Here is a 25,104-nt window from a genome sequence, read left to right on the forward strand (position 1 = left end):
GTAGGGGGAAGTAATGGGGCAGACTCCAGTGGGAGCAAATGTTGCTTTCTCCTGCCAGAAAAGCCTTGATCTGCTAGAGATGTTTCGGGGCGTCTCTGAATTTCGACATGTAAGACTTCGTTCTTCGAGTGCTTGCTCATGTCCATTCCACTCTAGGTGAGTGCACAGCTCCGTGCACTGTTTCCGGAACTTTTTTCCCCTGAGCAGATCCCAGAGAGCTGGCTCAGGCACCCCCTGGAGCCTTACGCGCACATGCCACGGTATATGAGGCCCTGCCGGCCCTCCTTAAGTGCCTCAGGGAAGAGCAGAGGAAGGACAAATGCAAAATATGCAGAGCTTTTAAACCGCAGACCCAGAAGGACTGGGAGATTCGGTTAAAAGCCCTGCTAATGGAGGCAGCGCGCTGCCCGGCCTCCAAGCCGTCCCGATCTACTTCAGCACCGAGTGTTTATTCGACAGCAGCCCTGCAGTTCAGGATTGCCAACCCCCAGGCCCTCCTGGGCAGGTACAATTTTAATTTGTGGGACTCCCGCAGACTTCACCACGGTCCTGGATGAAGGAATCACGGTGGCGAGGGCAGCGCTACAGCCGTCCAGTGATGCTGCTGACTTGGCGGGCAGGGCCATGGCCTCTGCCATTGCCATGAGACGGTGCTCGTGGCTGCAATCCTCACGGCTGTCCCAGGAGGTGCAGCAGTCGATTCAGGACCTCCCCTTTGCTGGGTCGGGCCTGTTTTCGGATCGGACTGATTAAAGACTCCAGGGCCACGCTTCACTCCCTGGGCTTGTACACGCCCCAGGCTTCCAGGTGGCAGTCATGGCCCCAGGCGCAGTAGCAACCACAGCCTCCACCTAGACCCTCCCAGCCCTACTGGAGCAGGGATAGAAGCAGGGTTTAGAAGGCGAAACCAGCCCCCCAGCTCGTCCTCAGCCTTCCAGCAGGGCCCCCCCCAAGGGGTCAGGCAATCGGAAAAGGCAATTTTGATGATGCGCCTGAGGGTGGCACCCCTACCACTCCCCTGGATCCGCCTCACCCCTTCCTAGACAGATTAAGGCCCTTCTACACCAAACGGGCACACAGCACGTCAGACTGCTGGGTCCTTGGGATAGTCCTTAGGGGCTATGCCCTGCAACTTACATCTACCTCCTCTCCCCCCCCCCCCCAAACAACAACCCACCCCCCGTCCCTCTTCAGGGACCCCTCTCACAAGCAACTCCTCTTGCAACAAGGGGGCAGGGGTTTTATTCCAGGTACTTCCTCATCCCCAAGGCGAAGGGGGGTCTGAGACCCATATTAGACCTGTGTCGTCTCAACAAATATATCACACGACTCAGGTTTTCATGGTCTCCCTAGCCTCCATAATCCCTTCCCTGGATCCAGGAGACTGGTATGCCACCCTCGACCTCAAGGACACATACTTCCATGTGTCCATCCTCCCCAGCCACAGGCGTTTCCTTCATTTCACGGTGGCTGGTTCCCACTACCAGTTTACAGCCCTATCCTTTGGCCTATCTTTGGCTCCAAGGGTGTTCACCACACACACGGCGGTAGTAGCTGCCCGCCTCAGACGAAAGGGTGTGCAGATCTTCCCTTACCTGGACGACTGGCTGATCAGGGGCAGGTCCAGGTCCCAAGTGCAGGAGAGCGTGACCCTCACTTGCTCCACATGCAGCAGGCTGGGACTGCCCATAAACGAGCAGAAGTCCACACTAACCCCAGTGCAATGCATAGAATTCATTGGGGCCTTCCTGCCTCAGCCACGTTTCGAGGCGATGGTCTCTATCATCTCCCAGCTGCACTGATGCCCCACGACAGCCGGGCACTGCCTGCAGCTGTTGGGCCACAAGGTTGCCTGCACCTACGTCGTGAGACTAGCTCGCCTGAGGCTCAGACCGCTTCAGGAGTGGTTGGCCTCGGTATATGTGCCAAGCAGATACCCCCTGGATCGGGTGGTCACAGTTCCCCTACCCGTCTTAGCCTCCCTAAACTGGTGGTGGACTCCCAGGGCAGTGATGAAGGGTGTTCCGTTCAGGGAACTGATCCCGTCGGTCACCCTAATTTCTGACGCATTAGATGTAGGATGGGGAGCCCACATCAGCGCCAACCTAGGCACTCAGGGGCTCTGGTCGGGGGAGGAGAGGCGCCTGCACATCAATGTGACGGAGCTCAGGGCCATTTGCCTAGCGTGCAAGGTGTTCCTCCGATTCCTGACGGGCAGGGTGGTGCAGGTGCTGATGGACAACACCGCAGCCATGTTTTACATAAACAGGCAGGGCGGAGCGCGCTCCTTGGTCTTCTGCGAGGAAGCTATCCGTCTGTGGGACTTTGCTGTGAGGCACAATTTCCACTTGACTGCTTCTCACCTCCTGGGAGTGAGAAACGGCGAGGCGGATCGCCTCAGAAGGTCGTTTCTACCCCCCCATGACTGGTCACTGCACCCAGAGGTAGTGGCTATGATCTTCCAGAAGTGGGGCGTTCCTCGACTGGACCTATTCGCATCGGCCTGGAACACACAGTGCCCGAGTTTTTGCTTGCTCCAGGGTCGCAAGACTGGGTCGATTTCCGACATGTTCCTCATGGGAAAGCAGACCCTGTCTGTGTAGAGCATGGAGACAGTAGGGTGCCAAACAGAGGAAAGCTACAGGCAAAGGGAGATTACTTACCTAGCAGATGGGACAAGGGCCGGGCTTAAGGGGTTACCTTTTGCCACAGGGGGCCCACTCACGTTCACACTAAGTTTGCTGTAATAGTTCAGCCAGTGCTGCCCCTGGAGGCACTTGTACCTGAAGCTTTAAGATGGTGTCTGGGCGAATCCAGCTTTCCCAGAGAATAGCGCAGTGCAGCATGACAGTCAAAGCTGGCCATGTTCATTCGGTGCCAGCTGACGACCAATGTCTGAGCTTTTCCTCGAGGAACACACGGCTGAGGAGGCCAGGGAGGAAAGTCCAACAGGAAGGGGCAGTGGTAAAATATCTGAGTAGGGCCCAGTCCTATTGCATCTGAGAGAGACTAGCAGTACACACAAGCTTGTCACTGATCCCAGCTGCCGCCTCTGGCATGGTACGCCCCTGTTAAGGTACATCTGAGCCCTGAAAAGGATGTCGCTAAATGGCTGAACGAGCTCTGACTCCTCACACTAGTGCAGGGTAGAGAGACAAAGCTTGATATAGGCAACCTCGACTTCACATTCCACATCCTCCCACAGGACAGTTCTCTGCTCCCTCTTAGGGAGGCCAGAATGACACATGCTCAAACAATGGAGTCAGTCACTTCCCGACCAGAGAAGAGGCTGCTCCCTCACTTTTCACCCGGTGTAGAGCAGAGCAGAAAACCAGCACATGCAGTAGGCCGGGAGAGCTGGCTGGTAGAACCGTGCTGGGAGGGGGAGCTCTGGCTCCTGCGGCTAAGTGTTTAATCTTTAAGAAGGGAAATCAGAGAGCAGATGGAAAAGCCACATTAACACGGACGTAGAAGGAGGGCAGTTAAAGCTTTTGGCAGCAGAACTTTGCTTCAGATTGTATTGCGGGAAGGACTGTGCCTAGATGGGGCTGCGAATTCACTCACGCTCACAGCCAACAGAAGAATGTAAAATGAAGGGAGCCAGACGCCAGATTTGACACCACAACACCTTCCCCCTACCCCACCCCACCCACACACACAAAACAGAGAGTCTCTGCAAAGAACGGAAGAACAGCCAGAGGGGCGCAGCGCAAGGTATTAGGGAAAGGGGAACGTGAACCTCTAACAGATGCACACCGAGGCAGAAAACTTTCCATGGGCCAACGCCTGCAGAGAGCGTGCATGGTTAGTGACAGTCGCACAATCTGGCTACCTGAGAGATGGAAGCCAACTCCCAGCAGGGCTGAACTTCTCTAGCAGTACCTTGAAACGGAGGAATTGCCAGACTGGAACAAGCTACAGTCAGTCCAGCCCAGTAGCCCGTCTCCAGCAGAGGCCAGAAACAGACACCTGCCTCTGAAGTAAGAGCTCGACAGTGGCAGAGGTAGGGTATTTCCTCCCCACATTAGGTCGCATAGCTAGCAATCAGCTGGTCTAATAGCCAGCAATCGTGTGTTCGTTTGCCCTGATGGTGTTTTGGACAAAATTAAGGTCCCCTCATTTTCACTTCCGCCAGCCGGGCTTCCCCCGGATTTGGGCACGGGACCTCTGGCACCCTAAGTTAATCAGGGCCCTAGACCACTGAGGACGACTTTTTGATCCTCCACCAGTGCACAAACCTCTCCCTGCTCAGCACATGCTCCCCACTGCCATTGGCTGGCCAGAACCTTCCTCCCAACTCCTGAGTTATTACTGAGAAATAAAAATGCATCACCTCAAAAATATTCTTTTTGAGCCCGGGAAAGAGCAGCCTGGCTAATGGTTTCTTGAGCAGAATTCCAGGCAGTTCAGTATTGCTTCTTTGAAGGTCTCCTCATTACAGGGCAGCAAGTAGCTCAAGCAATGCCCCAGATCATCAACACTGGCACCTGCAAGTGCAAACCCAGCCCCAAACCCAACCAGATGGATTTCACTCCTCCAAACGTGAGGTGCAGATCACCAGAGCGTGAACTCCAATAAGGGAAATGCTAAGGAGTGGGAAAGCCCAGGTTCTCCTGCTCTGGGAACAAGCTCTTCAGGCCAGAGAACCAAGTTTTCCCTAGTGGGAAAACGAGATTTTCCCTACGGGGCTAAACTGAAGCAACAGTACTGTAGGCGTTTGGAGCAGGGACCATCTGGCTGCCCTGCATATGTCCAAGACTGAGAAGTCTGAGTGGTGTGCAGTTTCACAGGCCTGCCAGCTCACAGCAGCAAGAGAGGCAGTTAGCTATTAGACATGATCCTGTGGAGTAGCACTGCCCTAAGGAAATGGGCTTGGAAAGAGACGTGCTCCGAGCCTGGCAGAATATGGAACGGGGAAGATATCAAGGATGCACAGCCCAGTCACAAGCAAGTCCAAAACCAGCAGGGTGTGCCGCAAGAGCTGCAGTTCAGAGAGGGAGCGTCTGCCCAGGCTGCAGTTGAGAACTTGAGAGGACACTGGCACTTTGTACACCTGTAGCTGTTACACACAGATCAAAGGCCAAAACCTTGGAACTACAGATCCCACCTGGCTCATGCTGGGAGCCTGAGATCCAAGAAGCGGAATCTAGTCCAGACCAAGCTTCGCTGGCTTGTAAAGCTCTCCAGAAACGGACAGTATTAACATACCCACCCCAAACTGAACCGTAGAACAACAGTACAGAAAAGGTCGTTTTTAATCAACTCATTAGGAAATGAAAAAACCTGCCAAAGTTCATTAAAAATTACATAAATAAGTTATGATTTGACCATCAAAAGATACAGAAGCCTCCAGGCAGTAAATATTACAGCTTTGTTACATCTGGGTCCAAGCCCCAAGGCGGCTTTGTCCTGAGGTGAAATGGCAGTAGTTTGGCTGGCCCCAGTGTTAACAGCAGAACAAGCAGCAGCCCCAACAGAGCCACCTCACTGGTGTATGTGCTGGGTATTCAGTTAGACATGATGGGGGAGTTTGGTCTTTACATGCTCCAGCTGCTTTCCTTGCTCTCCTGCCGCTATGAGAGGAGGCGGGTGCTTGTCCACCTCCAGTCAAGACTGAGACCAAATCCCAAAGTGCTTTGGCACGACGCATGTTGGTCATGATCCAGTTTTGCCAATGCAAGCGGAAATAGATTCAGCATAACCCATTCCAAGACAAACCAGTTAAAGGATTTCACAGATCAATGGCCCCTGCATGCAACCAGGATCAGAACTGTGCTAGCTACAAACGTGTGGTTATTCTGATCCCAGCGTGATCAAGTCCTTCTGTCGATTTCAACCCCGCTTGCTATCTCAGGCCAGAACTTCTGTTTGGCTGCTGATTTAGTCAGTTGACCAACTAGGACATGGTTTAAAACAAGACAAGACAAAAGACTACCCAGTTTATGATCAGAACTGCCACTCATTGGTTTAGATACCGCTCTAAATTCTCAGCACGTATACTACTTGATGACACAAAACTAATGTCTATTTACACAGATGGGGCAAAATCCTGCCCCCATTGCAGTCAGTGGGAGTTTTCCCATACATTTCACTGGGGCCCAAATTTCACTAATGGTAGAAAAGAAGAATTTAAAAGGGTGCGAGTAGGAGAAGAACCTGATAGCAGTGCAGGGTTGGGCTTCCCTTCCCCAGCAGTGGAGAGGTTTGCCACGATGGTTTAAAATGGAGTCTCCACTGCCCCTGGATTGGGGCAGAAACAAAACTATTCCCCTTACCAGGTACAGTTTGGTTCCCCTGGGCTCTGGGCATAGGCAGTTCCGCTGATTTCAAGAGGATTATTTGTGCTGCATGGGCAGGCTGCTCGCATGAAGCCCTGCTCCCTCTTACTGAAAGGCTGCCAAGAGGAAGGGCTACAATGCTCAGCAATCTCATCAGGCTTGGTGGCGAGTAGGTCCCCAACAAAACTGCTATTTCTGTATCAGTTCCCTTCAGGGTGGAGGGGATGGCTCGAGAGCCACCTCCCACACACCAGGTCCTAAACCCTGTTTAAAACTGGCTTCAAGAACCATGAACCACGTGCCATTAGTTTTTATTTAGCAGAGAAAAAAGCAGACAAGGAACCCGCTGATGAAAGGCAGTAATGTGGGGAAGGTGGGCTCTCCCCCATGCTGCCCATTCACTGCAGACAGTCTGGGATCACGTTCACACAAGCCCCTGCAGATTGTGTGAAAGCGATTAGCATTAGGACTCTGAGCAAAGAGTTCCCCCTTCATTTGGACTCAGAGCTCAACGGGCAAGTCACCCCAGCTTTTTCTGGGCTGCTGAATGACTTCAAAAAGTGTCAGTTAGGAACACCCCACGAGAGACTTCTGCAGCTGTGATAAGTGCGTGCTGATCCTGCTAAAGGAATTCTGCTTCGCGTAAAACAGTTCCAGGAACAGGCTTCTCCTGAACCCAACAAAAGGGGTTTGATCCAAGAACTGCGTCACTTCTCGACAGCGAATTAGGTGTAAGGCATTACATCAGCAGGGAGTAGTTACACTGAGGAGTCTCAAATCCCAATTACTTAGAAGACACTCCCCTCCCCCCATCCCAATTTTTCCTGTCCTGTAAACCCCTTTCCAGCTCCGAAGCCCTGCCCCAGAGTCACCACTTCTTCCAGTGGTCTGGCCAGCCCTCCGCTGCTGGAGTAAGTCCAGGGTGACCCTACCCGGCTGCATGGCCTGGTGAGGAAGAGCATTCATTCCCCCAAGGAGATGACCACAGTGCTCTGTAACACTACCTGTTCCTGCTGAGCCTGGGAGTTAGCGCAGGGCAGGAGACAGGGTCTAGTCCACGCTAGACAGGACTGCACGTAGAGCTTATGCCACAAAGAGTGCTTTTGAATGCATGGCTTATCCCAGTTCCCTGAACTAAGTAAGCTAAAGCTCTTTTTTGCCTGTATAACTACATCTACCCTGGGACTGCACAAAACCACCAGTTGTCTGGCCCAACAGCATCTGCTTTCCCACGGATGTCCCATCGGATGAGATCCTGCACTAGGCATTTCACTAGAATGTCTGTCTCCTTTATTCTAGGCCAGTGGTTCTCAACCAGGGGTCTGAGACCCTCTGAGGGGCCACAAGCAGTTTCAGGGGGTCCACCGAAATAAACCAGAGAGCAGAGCTGGCGTTGGACTTGTTGGGGTCCAGGGCAGAGAACTGAAGCATGAGCGCCACTGCTCAGGGCTGAAGCTGAATAACTTAGTAATTGCCCTGCTTGCTACCTCTTAACATCAGCCCTGGTTTTTAATCTAATGGATATGCAGAAAAACAATTGTGGTGGCACAGGTGGGCGGTGGAATTTTTATAGTATGTCGTGGGGATCCTCAGAAAGACAAAGGTTGGGAACCCGTGCTCTTTACCATTGTCACCCCCCGGGATCATCAGCATCTCAGTGAGCCCTGGGTGCAAGAAGTGCAAGAGCAAAGACTATCTAATTGCCTGAGCAAACTCCCCTTCCCTCCCACAGTGCTCTGAGCACATTCCAGTTACCCGTGTCTCCGGAGTATCCGCCTTCCAAACTGACTGCCTCCTGGAGTGAGTAAACATCTAAACTGTAAGCATTTCACAGTTGAATTGTAATCACTTTCAATTCTTCATCAGCAATCTCATTCGCCTCAGTCTGTACCCTCTGGCCTGTAGTGAGGCGTAATCACACTCACAGCACAGAATCAGTGAGAGCCGAAGGGCTCAGGCACATCTAGATCGTTTTGATCTCTTGCAATCAACTGTGTCGGGCTCTGGCGCTGGGACTTGACCGTCTGGAGGCGCCTCCCATGGAGGCTGAACTGAGACCAGCTAAGGAGCTGCAGTAATGCACACGTGATGGGGACGAAGACAAGGAGGTAAAAGCAACCCTGGCGCAGAGTTGGTTCCCAGGCTGCGCTGGACTCCAGCTTCGGCTGGGCGCTCCCCATGTTACCCAGAGGGTCCCGCTGGAAAATGTCATAACCTGAGGCCAAAACAGTTTGTAAGACACAGCTACAAATTGCAAAAACGCCATGCACCCCCAAACCACTGCTGTAATGTGGAGCTCTCCACATCTCCTTCTGGGGTCTGTGCATGGTGCTCACAGCCGCCAGACAAGGTCCCAGAGCCCAATAACTCTCAGTCCAGTTCAGATACAAGGTTCCTGGGATACCCATGCACGGGCAGAAGGGAGCAGATCATGCAATGAGGAGTTCAACGCAGGCGTGGGGAGATGGATTAGCATCAGATCTGTATCTCACAGGCCTGGCTTCAAATCTGAAGTCACTCAACACGAGAGGTAGGGAGGGAGTGGTTTCAAGCTCATCCTTGGCTGAGATACAGCATATAGCACCACACTGGGACATGTGTCCGGTATGAACGCCCCGAGTGAATCGCTACAGCCAATTCCCATTCAGGCTGGTCTCCCACTCACATGCTGCCCAAGCCTGACAATCACCACACTCAAGGTGGCATGGGTGCAAAAGTACCTGGAAGGTTAACTTACACAACCTGACAAGTAATAAAACATCCTGCAGACTATGTTGCCAGTGGACTATGTCCAGGCATGTCACATCACAAAAGCCAGCAGACGCATTCATCTCCACCCCACCTCGCCGCTGTCTCCCAAGGACACTTCCTACGTCACTCACCTGTGTAAGCATAGAGCAACCAGGTGCCAATCAGGGGGGCAAAGGTCTGACCAGGCTTGGTTACCAAGGCAACCATCCCAAACAACAGTGCTGAGGCAGCCTGCTTCCTGCGGTTCAAGACAAAATCCTCATCCACCAGGTCGGTGATGACCAGGTTCAGCAGCTTGCACGTCCCTTCCGTGAACACCCGGTTACTGCGAAGCGTAGCAGAAAGGAGATGGAACAGCAGCACACGGAAACACAGAGAGACTAATACAGAACAGTGCTGCTTCACCTCTCCCTGGCACCTGACATCCATTTTATAGGAAGTTTAACGTCACCACCCCTCAGACGTGGGTCCTCGCCCCATTTTACAGACGGGGAAATGGGTACACGGAAAGGGGAAGCCCAAGGCCACACCCTCACAGAGACAGGAACTGAACCCGGAACGCCTCAGTGCCAGGCCAGTGCCTTAGCCATAAGCCCAGCCTTCCTCCCACTAACCCAGAACTACCAGAACGCAGAGAACAACCATCTGCCTCATCTTGCACACTCGAGTCCACTGTACAGCCCGCTGAGCTAAGGAGGTTCACCTAGTGCAGGAACAGGCCTGCTAGGAACAGGCTACATGGCAATGTTCATCCAGTTCAGAGTTCGCATACCAGATGACAGACTGTGTGTTTGAAAGCAGCTGCCCTTGGTCCTCCCTGCTTATGCGAGAATAAGTCCCATGTGGCAGAGCCAAGCCAGCGTTTGCAGACACAGCATGATTTTTGTGGAGAGAGCGTGATTTCCCCATGGCTTCTTAAACACAGTTTGTATGAAGTGGGGAGTAAACATGGATTGTTCAGTCCATCTAGCTCAGTCCTTCGGAGGTGAAGGAGTTCTTCACTAGACAGGACAACCTGATCTAGGGGTTGGAGCACTTGGTCAAGAGTCAGGACTCCGGGGTTCTACTCTCAGCTCTGACAATGACTTGCTGCATGACCATGGCTCACCTGTATGCCGGAGGTTCACCAGCTGTTCAATGGAGACGCCATCTACCCTACCTGGGGTGGCAAAGCACCTGAACCACTTCCACCAGCTCACCCATAGGCACAGAGGTCAGTGAAACCCTCGATACACAGCATACCTGGCTATGAAGATGCAGAGCAGATGCACCTGGTCGGGTCCAGCTAGGAGCATGATGATGCTGAGAGCCAGCTTCAGGAAGAAGAGCCCTCGCACTACCGCGTAAACCCCACATCTTTGACAGAGAGACAGAAAATAGAGGTTGTTGAGATGAGGGGCAATGTAGGAAATACCTGTGGAGAGAGGCACAAACAATTCAAGGGCGTTTCAGCATCTGGCAGGGCCAAGAGACCAATGCAGGCTCAACTCAGACAGCTGGGTGTTAGGAAGAAAACTACAGAACATCTACACACGTTTAAACCGAGTGAATTTGTGCTATTGGAAATACTCAGCCCTTACGTGTCACTTCTTCCGTTCCAAGCACTGCAAAAATATCTTCACAACTCGTGTGCCAGGTCCGTATAATTTTTGGTGGTGCCCAATCCCATAACGGGTCCTGGCCAGGGCGCTGGGCCCACATCACATGGGAGGGGGCGGGGGAGGAAGGGCTCCTGGCCCGGGTGCTGGGCTCATGGGGAGAGCAGCGGGGTTGGAGGGAGAAGCAGCAGCCGCTGCACCGCACACCACTTGGGGCTGGAGCAGCTTTGTCAATCCTGGCCAGCCGCTGAGTGTCGGGTAGGGGGGTGGGAAGCAGAAGGGCCAGGCCATGCTGGGGCCACTGCATTCTGCACCTCCAGGGCCGAGCGCCACTGGAGGCGCCACAGCCGGCCCCCCAGCACCACAGAAATATTGGTGGAGCCAGGCCCACCATCCTCAGTGTTGGTGGAGCCTAGGCACCATGGGCCCATATAACTCGCCACCTATGTCACAACTCTCCTGTGAAGTCTTAGCTCCATTTCTCAGATGGGGGCATCGGGGCCTAAGGAGGTAACTGACTTGTCCAGTGTCACACAGGCAGTTAGCATTAGAGCCAGGACTGGAGCTGCAAACTTCCAATTCTGTGCTCACTCGATCGGACTCCACACACAAGCTCCTTGAGTTGGTGGAAGTCAGCCATGGTAGTTCCAATGCCCCTCAGCCCTGGCCCAGAGACAACCTTTGTATTCCAGAGCTGAGCCTCTGCTGAACCTCGCACTGCCCACTGGGCAGATCTGGGTGGGAGCCTGGGTATGAGCCAACGATAATTAAGAGAAAGCGACTGAGCTCATGGTCTCCACCCTCAGGTCTGGATTTGAACTCCCGTTTACAAAGCTGATCAGATCTAGGTCTCTGTCTCACACAAACCCCCTTACACCTCTGGAATCCAGGGTCAGAGATCCAATGCCAGCCTCCCCCCCTCCTGCCCCTGAAAAGCATTAGAGATTATTTCTTGTGTGTCTGTGGAGGGAGGGGAAGATCTAAGACCCAAGATAGTTGCAGCAATGGTCCTATCTGGGATAGGTGGGCCAAGTCCCAAACCTGTAGCCCCGAGAAAAAAAAAAATAGAGTGCACCTTCCCTCCACCCCCAGTCTCAGTGCTTCCAGTGTGTGGGAAGAAAGAACCAGCCAAATACCAACCCAGCAGCTCTGGGGCGCTGCTTACTGCAGTTCCCCATGCAGGCTCACCTAGTAAGAAGGATCCTGTAGAGAGAGAGATCCGGTCTGACAGCAAGTGTTCCAGGAAGAGAGGGAAGAAGTTGCTGTTAAAGTGGCAGTGAAAAACCTGTGAAAAAACAGCATGGAGATTATCTGACCAGCAGTACTCAGAGCAAGAAGAGGAAGGCTAAGCCAACAGCATGCTGGTGTTATCCTGCCATGCTGGGCTCCGCTCTGCTAGGAGTCCAGTGCCAGGGCAACATGCAATTCTTAAGATCTGCTTTGTAGAGCCTAACAGTTGGTTCTGCTGACAGACAGTGTGCTTTGTTTATACAAGAGCTCTGATGCCATCTGCACTCACCTCTGCGGACCATCAGTTGCACCCTTGTACATCACAAGACAGATGGCCACCATGAATGGCCAGTAGCCAGGCCAGCCCAGTAGCTTGTGTGTGTGTTACTATGTGGGAAATCCAAACAGTCAGAGGTGACTGAGGCTGTGAGCGATGCGGAGAGCCTGCTGGTGTTTGGCAGTAATCCCTGTGGCCACTTATCTGAGGAACCAAGAACTAACTCTAAGTAAAGCCCAGCTGTGACGTGTACCTCAGGAACATGTGGGGGAAGGAGAGGATTTTCAGTGCTCCCACAGGAAGGCTGGAAAAGAATGCATTTCCAAGCTGTTCCCAAGGCATTCGACATCAGGAACTAGGACTACCCTGGCCATTGCTTTTGCACTAGCAATTCTCCCAACAGCCATAATAAGGCATTAAACTGCAGCATCCTACGTAAAGTGCACACGATGGTCTCTGTCTGAAGGGCTGGGAATTCCCACTTGCCAAATCCTCCTCCTCAGTGAAGCTGGAGTCAGCTTACACTTTATCACCCCTCCTGGCTGTAGATGGAATAATAAGACCCCCAGAAGCCTTAGACTCCTCAGGGACTCCAATATCAGAGCAGCTGGCTGACGCTGAGTCACACAAGCATGTGCAGGAAGCACCAAGAGGAGTTATGGCGTTATGCAGACACCATTACTTTCCTCATGGGGAATCAACATCCTGTTGAACCATAATTTCAGATGGGCTTGGCTAATGGCTCATCTGAATCACTGCTAGAGCATCAGTGCTACACCTACCTGTACTAGGTTCATACAGACAAACCAGAGGAAGTTGCGGTGCTGGGACAGCTGTTTGAGGTATTCTGCCAGGGTGATTCTTTTCTCCAGCGGGACAGATGGTTGCTCAATGTACAACCTACAGGGACAATGAAACCACTCTAATTGTTTCTGCACATGTGAGAATTTCTATTATCCCCCTTCCTCTGCACTCCGAAGGGATTGGTAATCCCAATGCTCCCTGCTTTGCTCAGAAGTGCATACACTGATGCCCAGCTGGCTACTTTCCTCATCCTAACAGTTCCTATGATTGATCTTCTTTGTTTCTGGAGGAAGTCAGAAGCTGGTGTGATGTTGCTCCATGCCAGAAGCAACCACCAGAACCAGGGTCATCAAAAACTTGGAATATTTGCCTAGTGAATCAGCAACTCGAACTTGCACCAGTAAGAGCATTCCTCCTGTGGCAGCTGTTACAGTCCATGCAGATTCCCACTCCCCGACTCTCAATCTGTATTGTTAATTGTCCTGTGGGAACACCGACAGGACTGGGCCTCACTAGATGAGGCACTGCCCAAACATGAGAGAGTCCCTGCTCCAAAGAGCACTTTAATCTCTTAAACTTAGATTGTGACAAGTGGATACAGCAGAGGGGCAGCCCAAGGGCACAGTGAGTTATGAACATTGGAATGAGCAGCACCGCACACACCAGCTGCTTAGTCAAGGTCAGGCAGTAAGATTGACAGGCAAGATACATTTACTTTTTCCATTATCATGGTAAAAGGAGGGCAAGTCTATTTCTATGACAATGCTCTGCTGGCATTTTAACAGGTGCAGGCCTTTTACTATTAGTGTATATTCTAGAAATTAAGGGACAGAAGCTTCAGGTAACTTCTTGTCCATCTGCCACCAAGAACAGGACTCCTGCCAGCAATACATTCTCTAGCGCTATGCCTAGTCTAGTTTCAGATGTTCCATGAGATGGGGCTTGCACAACCCTTCCCTGGGAAGTCTATTCACAGCCTTGGAGACCTCAGGATTAGGATACCTTTTTTGGTCATCAGCCTAGATCTTCCTTCTCTTAGACCCATCCCATAACTTCTAATTCTAGTTCCATACACCATTCTAGTCATTCCTTTTCCTCCCTGGTATTTACATGTAGATGCTTGTAGAGAGATGTGAAAACCACCTAGTTGTCAACAGGTAACCAAATTAGACAAAGAGCCCAATTTTTAGCAAGCCAGTCACATAACTGCGTGCAGAACTAAACATGCAATTACTGAAGCTCTGTGCAAAGACGGGCTCTCTGGCATTCGTAAGCAGGATACTCCCAACACCACATGCACTCATTTAATCTGGGTGCAGTTATTCTACACTTTCTGCATGTGCAACTACACACCTGACTTTAAGGGACTAGTTAATGTGGGCCAGTTTTCTGGGTCTTTCCTCAGGACTCAGTCCCTCTCTCTCTCTTTAATTTTTTTGGCTACTCTGAATTTTGTAGGGAAGAAGCTAGGACTGATAGGCATTTTTGAACATTTTACCAAAGTGACTTAGGCTTCCTAGGCTCCATTTTAAAAAGTGATTTAAGAGACTAAAGGTATATCTACACTTGGAGCTGGGGGTACGATTCCCAACTGACTGAGCTAGCAAGCTAAAAATAGAGCGTAGCCACAGCAGCAGCAAGGGCTAGTCACCCTAAATACAAACCCATCCGAGACCCAGACCCACAGCATCAAATGGGTATTTATCTGATGGTATGTAGTTTGGTGCCACTTACTCTTTTAAGGTTGACTCTTGGTCCCATTTCACTTTCCCTTCAGTCTCAAATCGTTGTCTTAGCAGCCACGTTGCCAGAGTAAATCCAGCCACAGAGCAGAGCGCCAGCACCACACAAAATATCCGGAAAGAAAAGAAGTCTTCTTTGTTCCACACTGCATAGGACATGAAGACAGAGAGGGAACCGATGGCACTGAAAAGCGAGCAGTAGAAGTTTAGGCTAGTCCTGTCCTTTGCAGAAACTGCAAGGTCTGCGAGCAAGGCATTGTGATTGAGATCCACCATGGTAAGAAAGCTGTCATAGAGGCAGAGGCAGAGGAGGAACTGTAAACCTGGATGGGCCCACGAAACCCAGAAAGCCAGGAAAGAGAAGGCAAAAAGAGGACCATTGCGGCTCAGTGCCTTAAGTCTCTTAAGAATGACTTCTGGTGAGGAGATCTCCACCCCTGACCTGCAAGAGAAGAGAGAAACTTTGGTCACAATCCCTGGGAAGTCCCCCTGCCACAGCCTCTATTTCCTCATAGGAAAGTCTCAGAGGCAGTGGAAAAGATCTCAATACCGAATACTGCATTTGTCAGGGTAGTTAAGTGTCTTTGTTCAGCACCCGTTTTTCTCGCTCTGCTAATGTGAGGAGATAACAGGCCCCAACACCAGGAATGTGAGCAAACACACAGGAGTGCACAGTTCACAGGAGTGAACAGTGCCAGTCTTGGCAGGCCAGCACTGTCTGCTTCACAATCCCATGGTAAATCTGCAGCAAGGCAGATTGTTCAATTGGTTTTAATAGTGTAGCTCCGTCTCCCTCTGATGGAGGGACCATATGTAAAGGTTTGTATGTCTGCTATTGAATCCAAGTTTAATGGGGTTTAACTCAAGCAGCAGAGGCTCATGATTTTAGATCCAAACTTCTGGGCTCAGTCCCTTAAGGTGACTTGACTGGGGATATTAGTGTAATTACACTTTCCGTTGACCCGCTTCGCTATATATTCCAGACACTGCAATGATGGACAAGCAGCACCCAACCCTGAAACTTCCATCACAGCGACATCCAACTTCTCAGGATCCCATGAGCAGGGGAGTTTAAGATTTTCATGCCTAGCTAATCTTCTTCTAACAGCCAGTCTTTTTAAGGTATCATTTTCAGATAATCTTTTCCCCAGTCTACTCTGAAGATTTCAGCATTTAACTAAGGATTCGAATGGCACAAACTTACTGTTGTGTGCTAAGAAATACCCGGTCACTCAACCAGCCGAAGAGAGGGTCATTGAGGCTGTTCCAAATTAGAAACACTGTCTAGAAAAAGATACAATAATGAGGCAAGCCGCAATGAATCACTTCAGCAATCAAGTCATGATACTGAGGTGATCAGCATTCAGACGGGGACCCATTATAGTGCCCTAGGACAATAACCAGTTGGAACTGGATGGTGATAATGTGTCACGTAACACATAGGCCTTGTCACTGTACCGCAAACCCCCTTTCTGTGCCAGTACTGTGCCCCTCCAGGCTGAGAGTCAAATTGCTTAGTGGCTTTATGTTGTATAAACAATACCTACTGGCAAATAGGTTTACACCACCCACTTTCATACATGACTCAAAGTCAGATTTGAACTCATGCTTTGGGAGGAGATGGAGTAATGCACAGAGACCAACATTTCAAACCTGAGTGCCTAATGTCAGGTACCTAAATCTATACATAGGCACTCAAGAAGTCTGATTTTCAGACTCTCATTCAATGCTGTGCTTCCTTGCTGAAGTGTGTATTTTAAAATGCACTGGGATTCTCCAAGAGGAAAGGCACTCTTAAAAATATAAGTTGCTGGAGTTTAAACCTTAATTCACTATCTTTGATTGAGTGAGAGGAGCTAATTCACCCAATTTAGCACTGAAACTACTAGCTCTTCTATCACTTCCTGCCAAAAAAGGAATTAAGTTACAAAAATGTTCTCTCATATTTTAACATGGTGCTTTGGTTTCAGGTCCTACTGCATATATCTTGAGAACAAGTAGGAAAAAATAAGTCTCAGAAACTTACCTCCCCAATCCAAAAGGACAGTTTATCAATTTTGTAAACAGAAACAAAGGTGTCCACATAATACAGGAGGAATACATTGTGCAAAATGGAAACGAAGAGGGACAGGGACCCATAGATAACAGCAGTGGGTAAGTTAAAGAGACAACCCAACAGTCTCAACCCCATGTTGATTCATTCAGAGTGCTTCAGCTTTCCAGATCACCTCCATTTCAGATGGGACACCTCTCCCCAACATCTGTTGACTCTTTGTTGAGGCCAGTCCATTGTTCCTCCTGTTGAAAAAAGATTACAGAATTAAATCAGAATCAATTTCTTAAAAAACCCCAAACAAACCACAAAACCCACTCATCTACATGAATTTAAGCTTTAGTAGCAGATACAAATCACATCAAAATTAGACTGCTTTGCTCAGTTGTTCAAAAGTGAACTTAAAATGCTAACGGCCATCTACTGTAGTAAAGCCATTCCCTTAAATGGAGGTATCATTTGGCCCAAACTATCGAGCTAGATCAAGGGATCTCATCAGTTTACTAGTATGAATGCTGACAGTTTTTAATATACTGTACTTTAACACTCTTTGTTGTCTGGCACAGAGTAAATTAGCTGTTTCCATACTTTAAGGCAAGAACACAAGAGGAAACGTGGTTTATGGTTTCATATAGCAACATAGTCTTCAGAAGACAGAACTAATCACGGATATTTTTAGATAGTCAAATTGAGGAAGAAGAATTACCAGGTTGAATTTAAGACTCACAAAAATGAATGACAGGAAGCTAACAGGAATAAGCTCTAGTTCAAGATGGTGTGATACAACCTGATACATGCACACTTCTTCCCCAAAGCACCTCAGACATGACCTGCTGCAGCTGGTCTCTCCCAGACACAAGTTACTTAACTTCCAGTTATACTGTAGTTTTGTGATGTAGGAAGTCAATATCGGACTATGGTAATATCTAGTTGACACCACGATGTTACATGATGTAAACTACTTTGGTATCTAGGTCTCCAAAGATAGAAAACAGAGGTGTCTCACACATATCTATGTGTATATACAGTGCCTAGCACAATGGGAACATGAAACTCGATTAGGGTCTGTAGTCACTACTGCAATACAACTAAACCTACTGGCACGTCCTCACTCCCTTCCAAAAGGAAGTTAAATATACGGACAGTTAAGAGAACTGCATCTTCAGCACAAAAACGCGAGTACCAAGGATTGCCTGATGGCACTTATGGGAAGGATGCATGTTTCGATTCAGCTAACTTGCAGCTGAACACAGGCACGGTCAGTTCTGTAGCGTTAGCACTGTAAGAAGTCCCCAACAAACTGTGAAAGTCAGTCATTTAAAGGCCAGCCAAACGCCCACTGGAGTCTGGTATTTTCCTGTTGACTTCACTGGGAGTTGCATCAAGCCTAGATCCAGGAAAAAGAAGTCAACAGCTGGGATGAAACTTGATATGAAAATTCCAGACCCACTCAACATTTACCAGAAGTCAGGAGTGTAAGTATTTCTATGGCAAATGTAAGAAAAACTATCTGCCCAGCCCAAGGAATGCTCAATTACTTCCTTCTAACTCATTCATTCTAAGCAATAACATTTATTCTAATTATATCATTACAGAGAGATTTAATATTCCACTTGGAGTCAAACACCCAGTTTTGCAATTAGATCTAACTGCAGCATAGTCAATATCAGGTGTTCGGAGTTTAAGCTGTAATTGTTCACACCCCGACCGACAAAAGCTTTGCCAGCCAAAGTGCTAGCGTAGACAAGGCCAGTCTAGAGGAGAGATGGTTAAGGGGGGGACAGAGTTGGCATATATAAAATAAGCAAGAGAACAGAAGAGGTAAAATTGGATGTTTCATTTTACCCTCAACACAAAAACATTCCAAAAAATTGAAAAACAAGAACATTTAAACTAAGCAAAACCTTTTTTTTTTTTTTTTTTTTATTTTTTTTGCTGCTTACTTTACACACACACAGCACTTCATTAAACTACAGAACCCAAGAAAGCAGAGGCCACAAGCACAGCAGGATTTCCCATTTATACATATAGTGAGAGCTTCCGCAGATACAGTAGATGGACTACAGCGTAAAATCTTTTTATCCTATCAGTCCCTCTTTCTAAGACAGGAAGACACTCTCCCCATGGATGGGTTATTCCATTATTTCCCCTACTGTAGGGGTTTCTTTTGCACCTTCTGCTGAGACATTTGGGAAACCCTGCTACCTAAAGCCCATATCAGAGCGAAAAGTCAATCTACCACTTTACGTCGCCCTATGCATGCCAAATCCAAGAGGTACTTCGCTCTAACAAACACTGTAAAGGCAACAAAGCCATTGGAGCTTCCACAGACATTCCATTTTGCCATTTGTATACCATATTGTTGATTTAAGTAAGCAAAGCTTCTTTTACTCTTTTTCCTGTGACTCCATCACAGATGTATAACCTCTCATAGGAGGGATCAAAGCATTGACATCTGTAAGTAATTAATGTTTGTTTGGGAAGTCATGAGGTCATTCATTTTTTCCATTTGTAAATGTGTGCATGAAAGGAATAAAATTATAGTTGCATGTAAAGAACTTAATTTTGCTCCAAGAGTCATAAAAAGCACTACATTGTATAAACCTGCCACACGGCTCTTTTCATAGCTTTCTCCCCGGGGAAAAGTTACTTATGACATATCTCAGAACTTTTCAATATTCAGCATCAAGAGATAAGGGCTAGAAGAGTTTCAAGAGAAGGTCTCTCTCATTAGTTATTCTGCATCTCATGAGCACAACTACAGAGATGGAAGTTAAAAAACAACAGTTTTAGTTTCAGAAAGTTTAGCTTTTGCAAAGTTTGTAAATCTTCCTCTAAGAAGGCGGACGTTTGTATAAAAGACACCTGGAATGCACTGCCTTTGTTACAAAGGATGTTTGCAGATGTTGGCATTGCATTTTAGGATTCCTGCAACATCTGGTCTAGTTTTCTAGACATTGTCACAGCTGGAGTGAACAAGTAGACCATTCCATACACCCCTTTCCTACCTCACACAGTTACCTTGTGACTCCTCCACAGCACAGAATGCCTCATACAGGCTCTCCATAAAGGGCAATTTTCACCCTTTACTAGGAATTTACCTTTATCATATTAAATGACTTGTTCATCACTGAGCAGCATTTTATACTTTTTCCAAAATCTAAGGAGATTTCTAGGCAAAGACTTTGATTCTTTCAACCTGAACTCAGAGTTAATCACTTCAGTCAAAAAAGCCTTCAATTTGTTCTCCCTCCCTGTGAGAAAGATACCAGTATTAAAAATCCTGAGAAGGCCACAGCAAAGTTCCAGTTAACAAAAAAACTCCACATTTAAAAGTTAAGGTCATCCAAACAACCTTAGCTCTGTCCCTCTAGCACCACCCTAAGAGCAAAACAAAACTCCAAGACAGCCTGGTTTATTTGCCACAAAACCATTTAATATCTTAATCTTCATGAGCCTGTGATGGATGGACGGATAAAGCTGTTGCAGAGTTCCTAACTGTTCTCAAGTGGGCACTAGGGGTCAAGTGTTAGGGCTGTGGATTCAACTGTAAGCCACCGAAGAAGCCTTAACTCCTCTGTTTCCTCAAGAGTCCATTGGGCAGCCATTGCCAACACAGGTAGATTTTACAGAAAAGTGCTGATGGATACCAATTGTCAATACTAACAAACTCACAGAAAACAGACTCCTACTATAATTATGTTTTTATAAAGCTATGGAATGTGCATGCAATAATGGAATACCAACTGGCTCAGATAAGGAAACAAACCACATGCACTTTAATTGCTAAGCACAACAGGGAGGCACCCAGCTGGTTTATTAGCCAGCCATGACACCCAGGTATTGGAGGATATTGAACATCTTTCTTTTATAAGTGTGCAATCATGTGCTTCTGTCAGACTGGTTCATACCCTTAATGACACAAATTATATAATTCGCACTATTTGTATTAGTTGATGCTCTGCATTAACAAGTTTTTATGGAAAATACGTCTTACCAAAGAAACCCATTTCATTATTTGAAGAGATTACAAGTTTGGTTGATAAAGGTAACTGCACTGATGTAAAATACTTAGCTTTTTGTGAGGCACTTGACTTCGCACCACACGACATCTTGATTAAAAATGAGTACTGCACAATATCAATAAAGCACATGCTAAATGGATTAAGAACTGGCTGACAGATCTCAACAAGTAGTTGTCAATATAGAGTCACCACGGGATGGGACTCGGGTTTCTAGTGTGATTCCACAAGAATCAGTATTAGGCTGAATCAGTGGCATACTATGGGTCTCCAGTCCCCGGGGGCCAATCCTTACATTTGCACCCCCTCCCCAAAAGTGATTCAAGAGCTGCAGCAAATGTCTTGCAGTGCACAATTTAAAGAGCTTGATCTGTTTAGGTTATCAAAAGGATTGAGAGGTGCCTTGATTACAGTATATTTGTAGCTTCATGGGGAGAAAAAACACAGGTGCTAAAGCACTCTTTAATCTAGCAGAGAAAGGCAAAACAAGAACAAGAGGCTGGAAGCTGGCACCAGACATTTTCAAAATTAGAAACAAAGCACAAGTTTTTAAACAATGAGAGTGGTTAACTAATGTAACAAACTACCAAGTGGTGAATTCTCATCTCTTGATGTCTTCATATCAAGACTGGATTCTTTCTGGAAGATATGCTTTAGCCAAACAAGTTATTGGGCTCAAAAAGGACAACTGAGTGAAATTTAGTGACCTGTGATGTACAGGTCAGACTAGATCATCTAACGGTCCCTTCTTGCCCTAAACTCTATGAATGCATGAATCTTATATCACAGAGACAGGGGAAGGTAATATCTTTTATTGGACCAACTTCTATTAGTGAAAGGGACAAGCTTTTGAGCTCCACAGAGCTCTTCTTCAAAAAGCTTGTCCCTTTCACCAACAGAAGTTAGTCCAATAAGAGATATTCCCCCCAACCAACTTGGTCTCTCTCTCCTCCTGGGACCAACATGGCTACAACAACACTGCAGACAATGAAGCTTATATTGAGAGCCTCAGCCACGGCTTTGAGAATGCCTTCTTTAATCCATTCAGGTGTTTCTATGTAATACAAAATTAATTCCCTGTTTGAGGAACACATGAACTACTGGAGCACAGGGAAGGTTAAAGGGACACAGTCATCGGAAAGCCATTTTTGTCTGATTTTTGTACCTTGTGTTATTGCAACACCTAGGATTTCTAAAAAAAAGCAGCAAGAGCCCTCCCCCCCTCCCACCCCCCAGTTTTTTTGTGCATTTGACAGCCCTTGGTGCAGTCAGTTTCCATGTTTCTCTGTGTAATCAGTTAGCAAAGGAGAAACTGATAGCAACTTGTCAGTGGGAGAACAGGAAAACAACATTTTACCTGAGTAATTGGTATCAAAAGATTAACATTGACAGCATGCCTTTAAGGATGAGTTTATGGCACAGCTTCACATATCACAGTCTTTATCTTCAACTCACCCAGTGATGTGGGCCCAGAATATCTAAAAGACTGCCTCATGCTCTGGGATAAAGACCCTTCTCCACGGCTCTGCTCCTCAGGCAGAATGGAACTTTTCACCACAAGGGTAAAGCTCATCTGTACAAGAGTCTGGGCTTTCTTGGAGGTCCGTCCCAAACAGCAGAACAACCTCCCCAGGAACTAAGACTGTCATAAGCACCACCACCTGCTCCAAATGCAAGGTGCTCATCTCTGAACTGCCTTCTCTAGCAAACACACAGCAGGGTGTACAGGTTAAAAAATATATTAAAAGAATCCCCTACTGAAACATAACTGCACACACAATTCTTCCCCACAGAGGAGGAGAGAGAGAATGAGCCACATCTGATAGATGTTAGTCATGTGGATTACTGAACTACTGGTAGATGCTCAGATACTACAGTGATGAGAGTGGTAGAAGAACCTGAATAAAACATCAAGTTGACAGGTTCACTCACAAGTCAGATACTTAACATTACTTTAATTTTGTGTTTTGTGTTCATGAACTCATCTGTTAACTTCAAAAACCCATAGAAAATTAAATATGCAAGTTTAAAAAAAAACACAATCTACTCCTGTGCTGAACCCCTGGAAGTGTAACCCTTCAGTACCTGCCCATTATTCTCATTATCATTAACAGGAAGTGTACAGCAAGCTGAGAAGCATTGGTGCCACTTTTCATGCAGTTCAAGACATCTCTGTCTAGGTATTTCTTCTCCACTCATCATCATGGTATCTGAGCAGGATCTCGTCAGACCTCATCTCAGTATGGACTGGTCAGTGAGAATTTTTTTTTCTTACAAGAACCTTTAGAAAACTGCATGCATTCCTTCCCTCCCTCCTTAAGTTTCAATCAACAGATCATAAGTTGTTTCCGGATAACCTGCCACCGGGCCCAAAACTGAGGCAGTCAGGAACCTCTGTGATGTTTCAGTCCTGAAAGATGTCAGTGGACCAATTTAAGCAGATTTACCTACATTGTTATGAGCAAGAAAGACTTCAAAACATTGAACAATGCAAGTTCTCCTTTACCCACTCACACCATTTGAGCAGTGTCTGGATACAGGGTTTGTTTTGTTGCAAAGGGGGATGGTCCAAGAAGCAGAAGGGGACCGCCACCTGAAGTCCTAGTTTAGATCAAGTTTTCACTTTGTCATTCAGATGCCCTTGAAATTGAATTTTGAGAAGAGATTAGTGACTAGATTAGGGGATGGAGAAGCAGGACTCCTGGGTTCTCTTCCCAAATTCCACCACCGACTTCTTGTGTGATCTTTGTCAAGTCACATGCCTCCATTTCCTGATCTCTGAAGTGAGGATAACGCACACCTACACCTCCCAGGGGGTAGGAGATGTAGTTTGTGTCTGTGAAATGCTTTGAGGTGGTCAGATAAAAAGTCACAGGAGAGGTGCAAATTACAATGGAAACTGCTGCCAGACAGCAGCTTCCAGGGAGAGATGAAGCCTTCATTAGCGGGCTAGATTTGTAAAATTACCTGGATGGTCATGAAATAAATAAATAATCAAATAATCAAATTGCCCACTTCATTGTAAGTGGTCTGCCTTTAGCATGTGAACCCCTTACGTGTAATCTGCCCCACCTTTTATTTAGCTTGACCTCTTGGTCACCACTTCACGTCCCAGCAAGCGATGGGGACGGAGACCCCGAGCCGAGTGCTGAGGTGAGGGCAGCCCGGCTCCAGACACTCCGCACAGCGGTACCGCACTCCCCACAGCGCAGACCCCTGCCCTGAGCGGGGGGGGGGGGGAGGACATCCAACGGCGCTCTACCGGAGATGGACCGCGATAACGGGGGGAGGGGATAGAGCCCCCCCACACCACACACAGTGCTCTACCTGGGACAAATCCCCCCCCCACACACACACACAGCGCTCTACCCGGGACAAATCCCCCCCCCACACACACACAGCACTCTACCCGGGACAAATCCCCTCCCCCCCTCACACAGCACTCTACCCGGGACAAATCCCCTCCCCCCCTCACACAGCGCTCTACCCTGGACAAATCCCCTCCCCCCCTCACACAGCGCTCTACCCGGGACAAATCCCCTCCCCCCCCTCACACAGCGCTCTACCCGGGACAAATCCCCCCCCCTCACACAGCGCTCTACCCGGGACAAATCCCCTCCCCCCTCACACAGCGCTCTACCCGGGACAAACCCCTCCCCCCCTCACACAGCGCTCTACCCGGGACAAATCCCCCCCCCACACACAGCGCTCTACCCGGGACAAATCCCCCCCCACACACAGCGCTCTACCCGGGACAAATCCCCCCCCCCACACACAGCGCTCTATCCGGGACAAATCCCCCCCCCACACACAGCGCTCTACCCGGGACAAATCCCCCCCCACACACAGCGCTCTACCCGGGACAAATCCCCCCCCCCACACACAGCGCTCTACCCGGGACAAATCCCCCCCCACACACAGCGCTCTCCCCGGGACGGACCCCGCTAGAGGGGGGAGGGGACGGACCCTTGACGCGGAGCCCAGGGGAGGGGGGTACACTCCCCTCCCCCCCAACGCCTCTCCCCGAGCGTTAGAATGGGGGCACCCATCCCCCTAGGGGGAGCGCGCGCGGAGCCTCCTACCTGCCCCTGACCGGCACCGAACGGCGGCCGCTCTCGCGCTCTCCTTTCTTCTCCTCAGCCTCAGGCGCGCGTGCGCACTGCCGGCTCCCCCCGGCGTTCGGCCCCGCCCACGCTGCCAGAAGAGCGAAGGGGTGGGTATGGCCCGCCGGAGCTCAGGCGGGGCCCGCGGAGGCCATCTTCACTCCGGGCAGACGAAGCCAGCCCCAGCCTGGCGGCCATCTTGGGTGAGGGCCGCTTCAGGAGGCGGGCCGGCGGGGGTCTCTCGAC

At 48.9% G+C, this 25,104-nt stretch overlaps 1 protein-coding gene across 2 annotated transcripts; it reads right to left on the minus strand.

Annotated features, from left to right (window-relative positions):
• Positions 1-5,237: 5,237 nt before the first annotated feature.
• Positions 5,238-24,914, minus strand: MFSD13A (major facilitator superfamily domain containing 13A). Of its 2 annotated transcripts, none has more exons than XM_067537103.1 (9): positions 24,838-24,914; positions 16,707-16,978; positions 15,885-15,964; positions 14,673-15,122; positions 12,917-13,034; positions 11,816-11,912; positions 10,272-10,443; positions 9,161-9,354; positions 5,238-8,493 (listed from the first exon to the last, which is right to left on the minus strand). In XM_067537103.1, the coding sequence occupies exons 2-9, from the start codon at positions 16,869-16,871 to the stop codon at positions 8,213-8,215; spliced, it is 1,557 nt and encodes a 518-aa protein (XP_067393204.1). In that variant the 5' UTR covers positions 16,872-16,978; positions 24,838-24,914; the 3' UTR covers positions 5,238-8,212. The 2 variants fall into 2 exon arrangements, with proteins under 2 accessions (XP_067393204.1, XP_067393205.1); XM_067537104.1 differs by having other exon boundaries at positions 16,909-16,978; positions 24,838-24,888.
• Between the last annotated feature and the right edge of the window lie 190 nt (positions 24,915-25,104).

Source organism: Emydura macquarii, unplaced genomic scaffold (genome assembly GCF_026122565.2).
Source record: "Emydura macquarii macquarii isolate MOO-44397 ecotype Brisbane River unplaced genomic scaffold, CSIRO-AGI_Emac_v2 contig_3692, whole genome shotgun sequence".
Lineage (NCBI taxonomy): Eukaryota > Metazoa > Chordata > Testudines > Chelidae > Emydura > Emydura macquarii.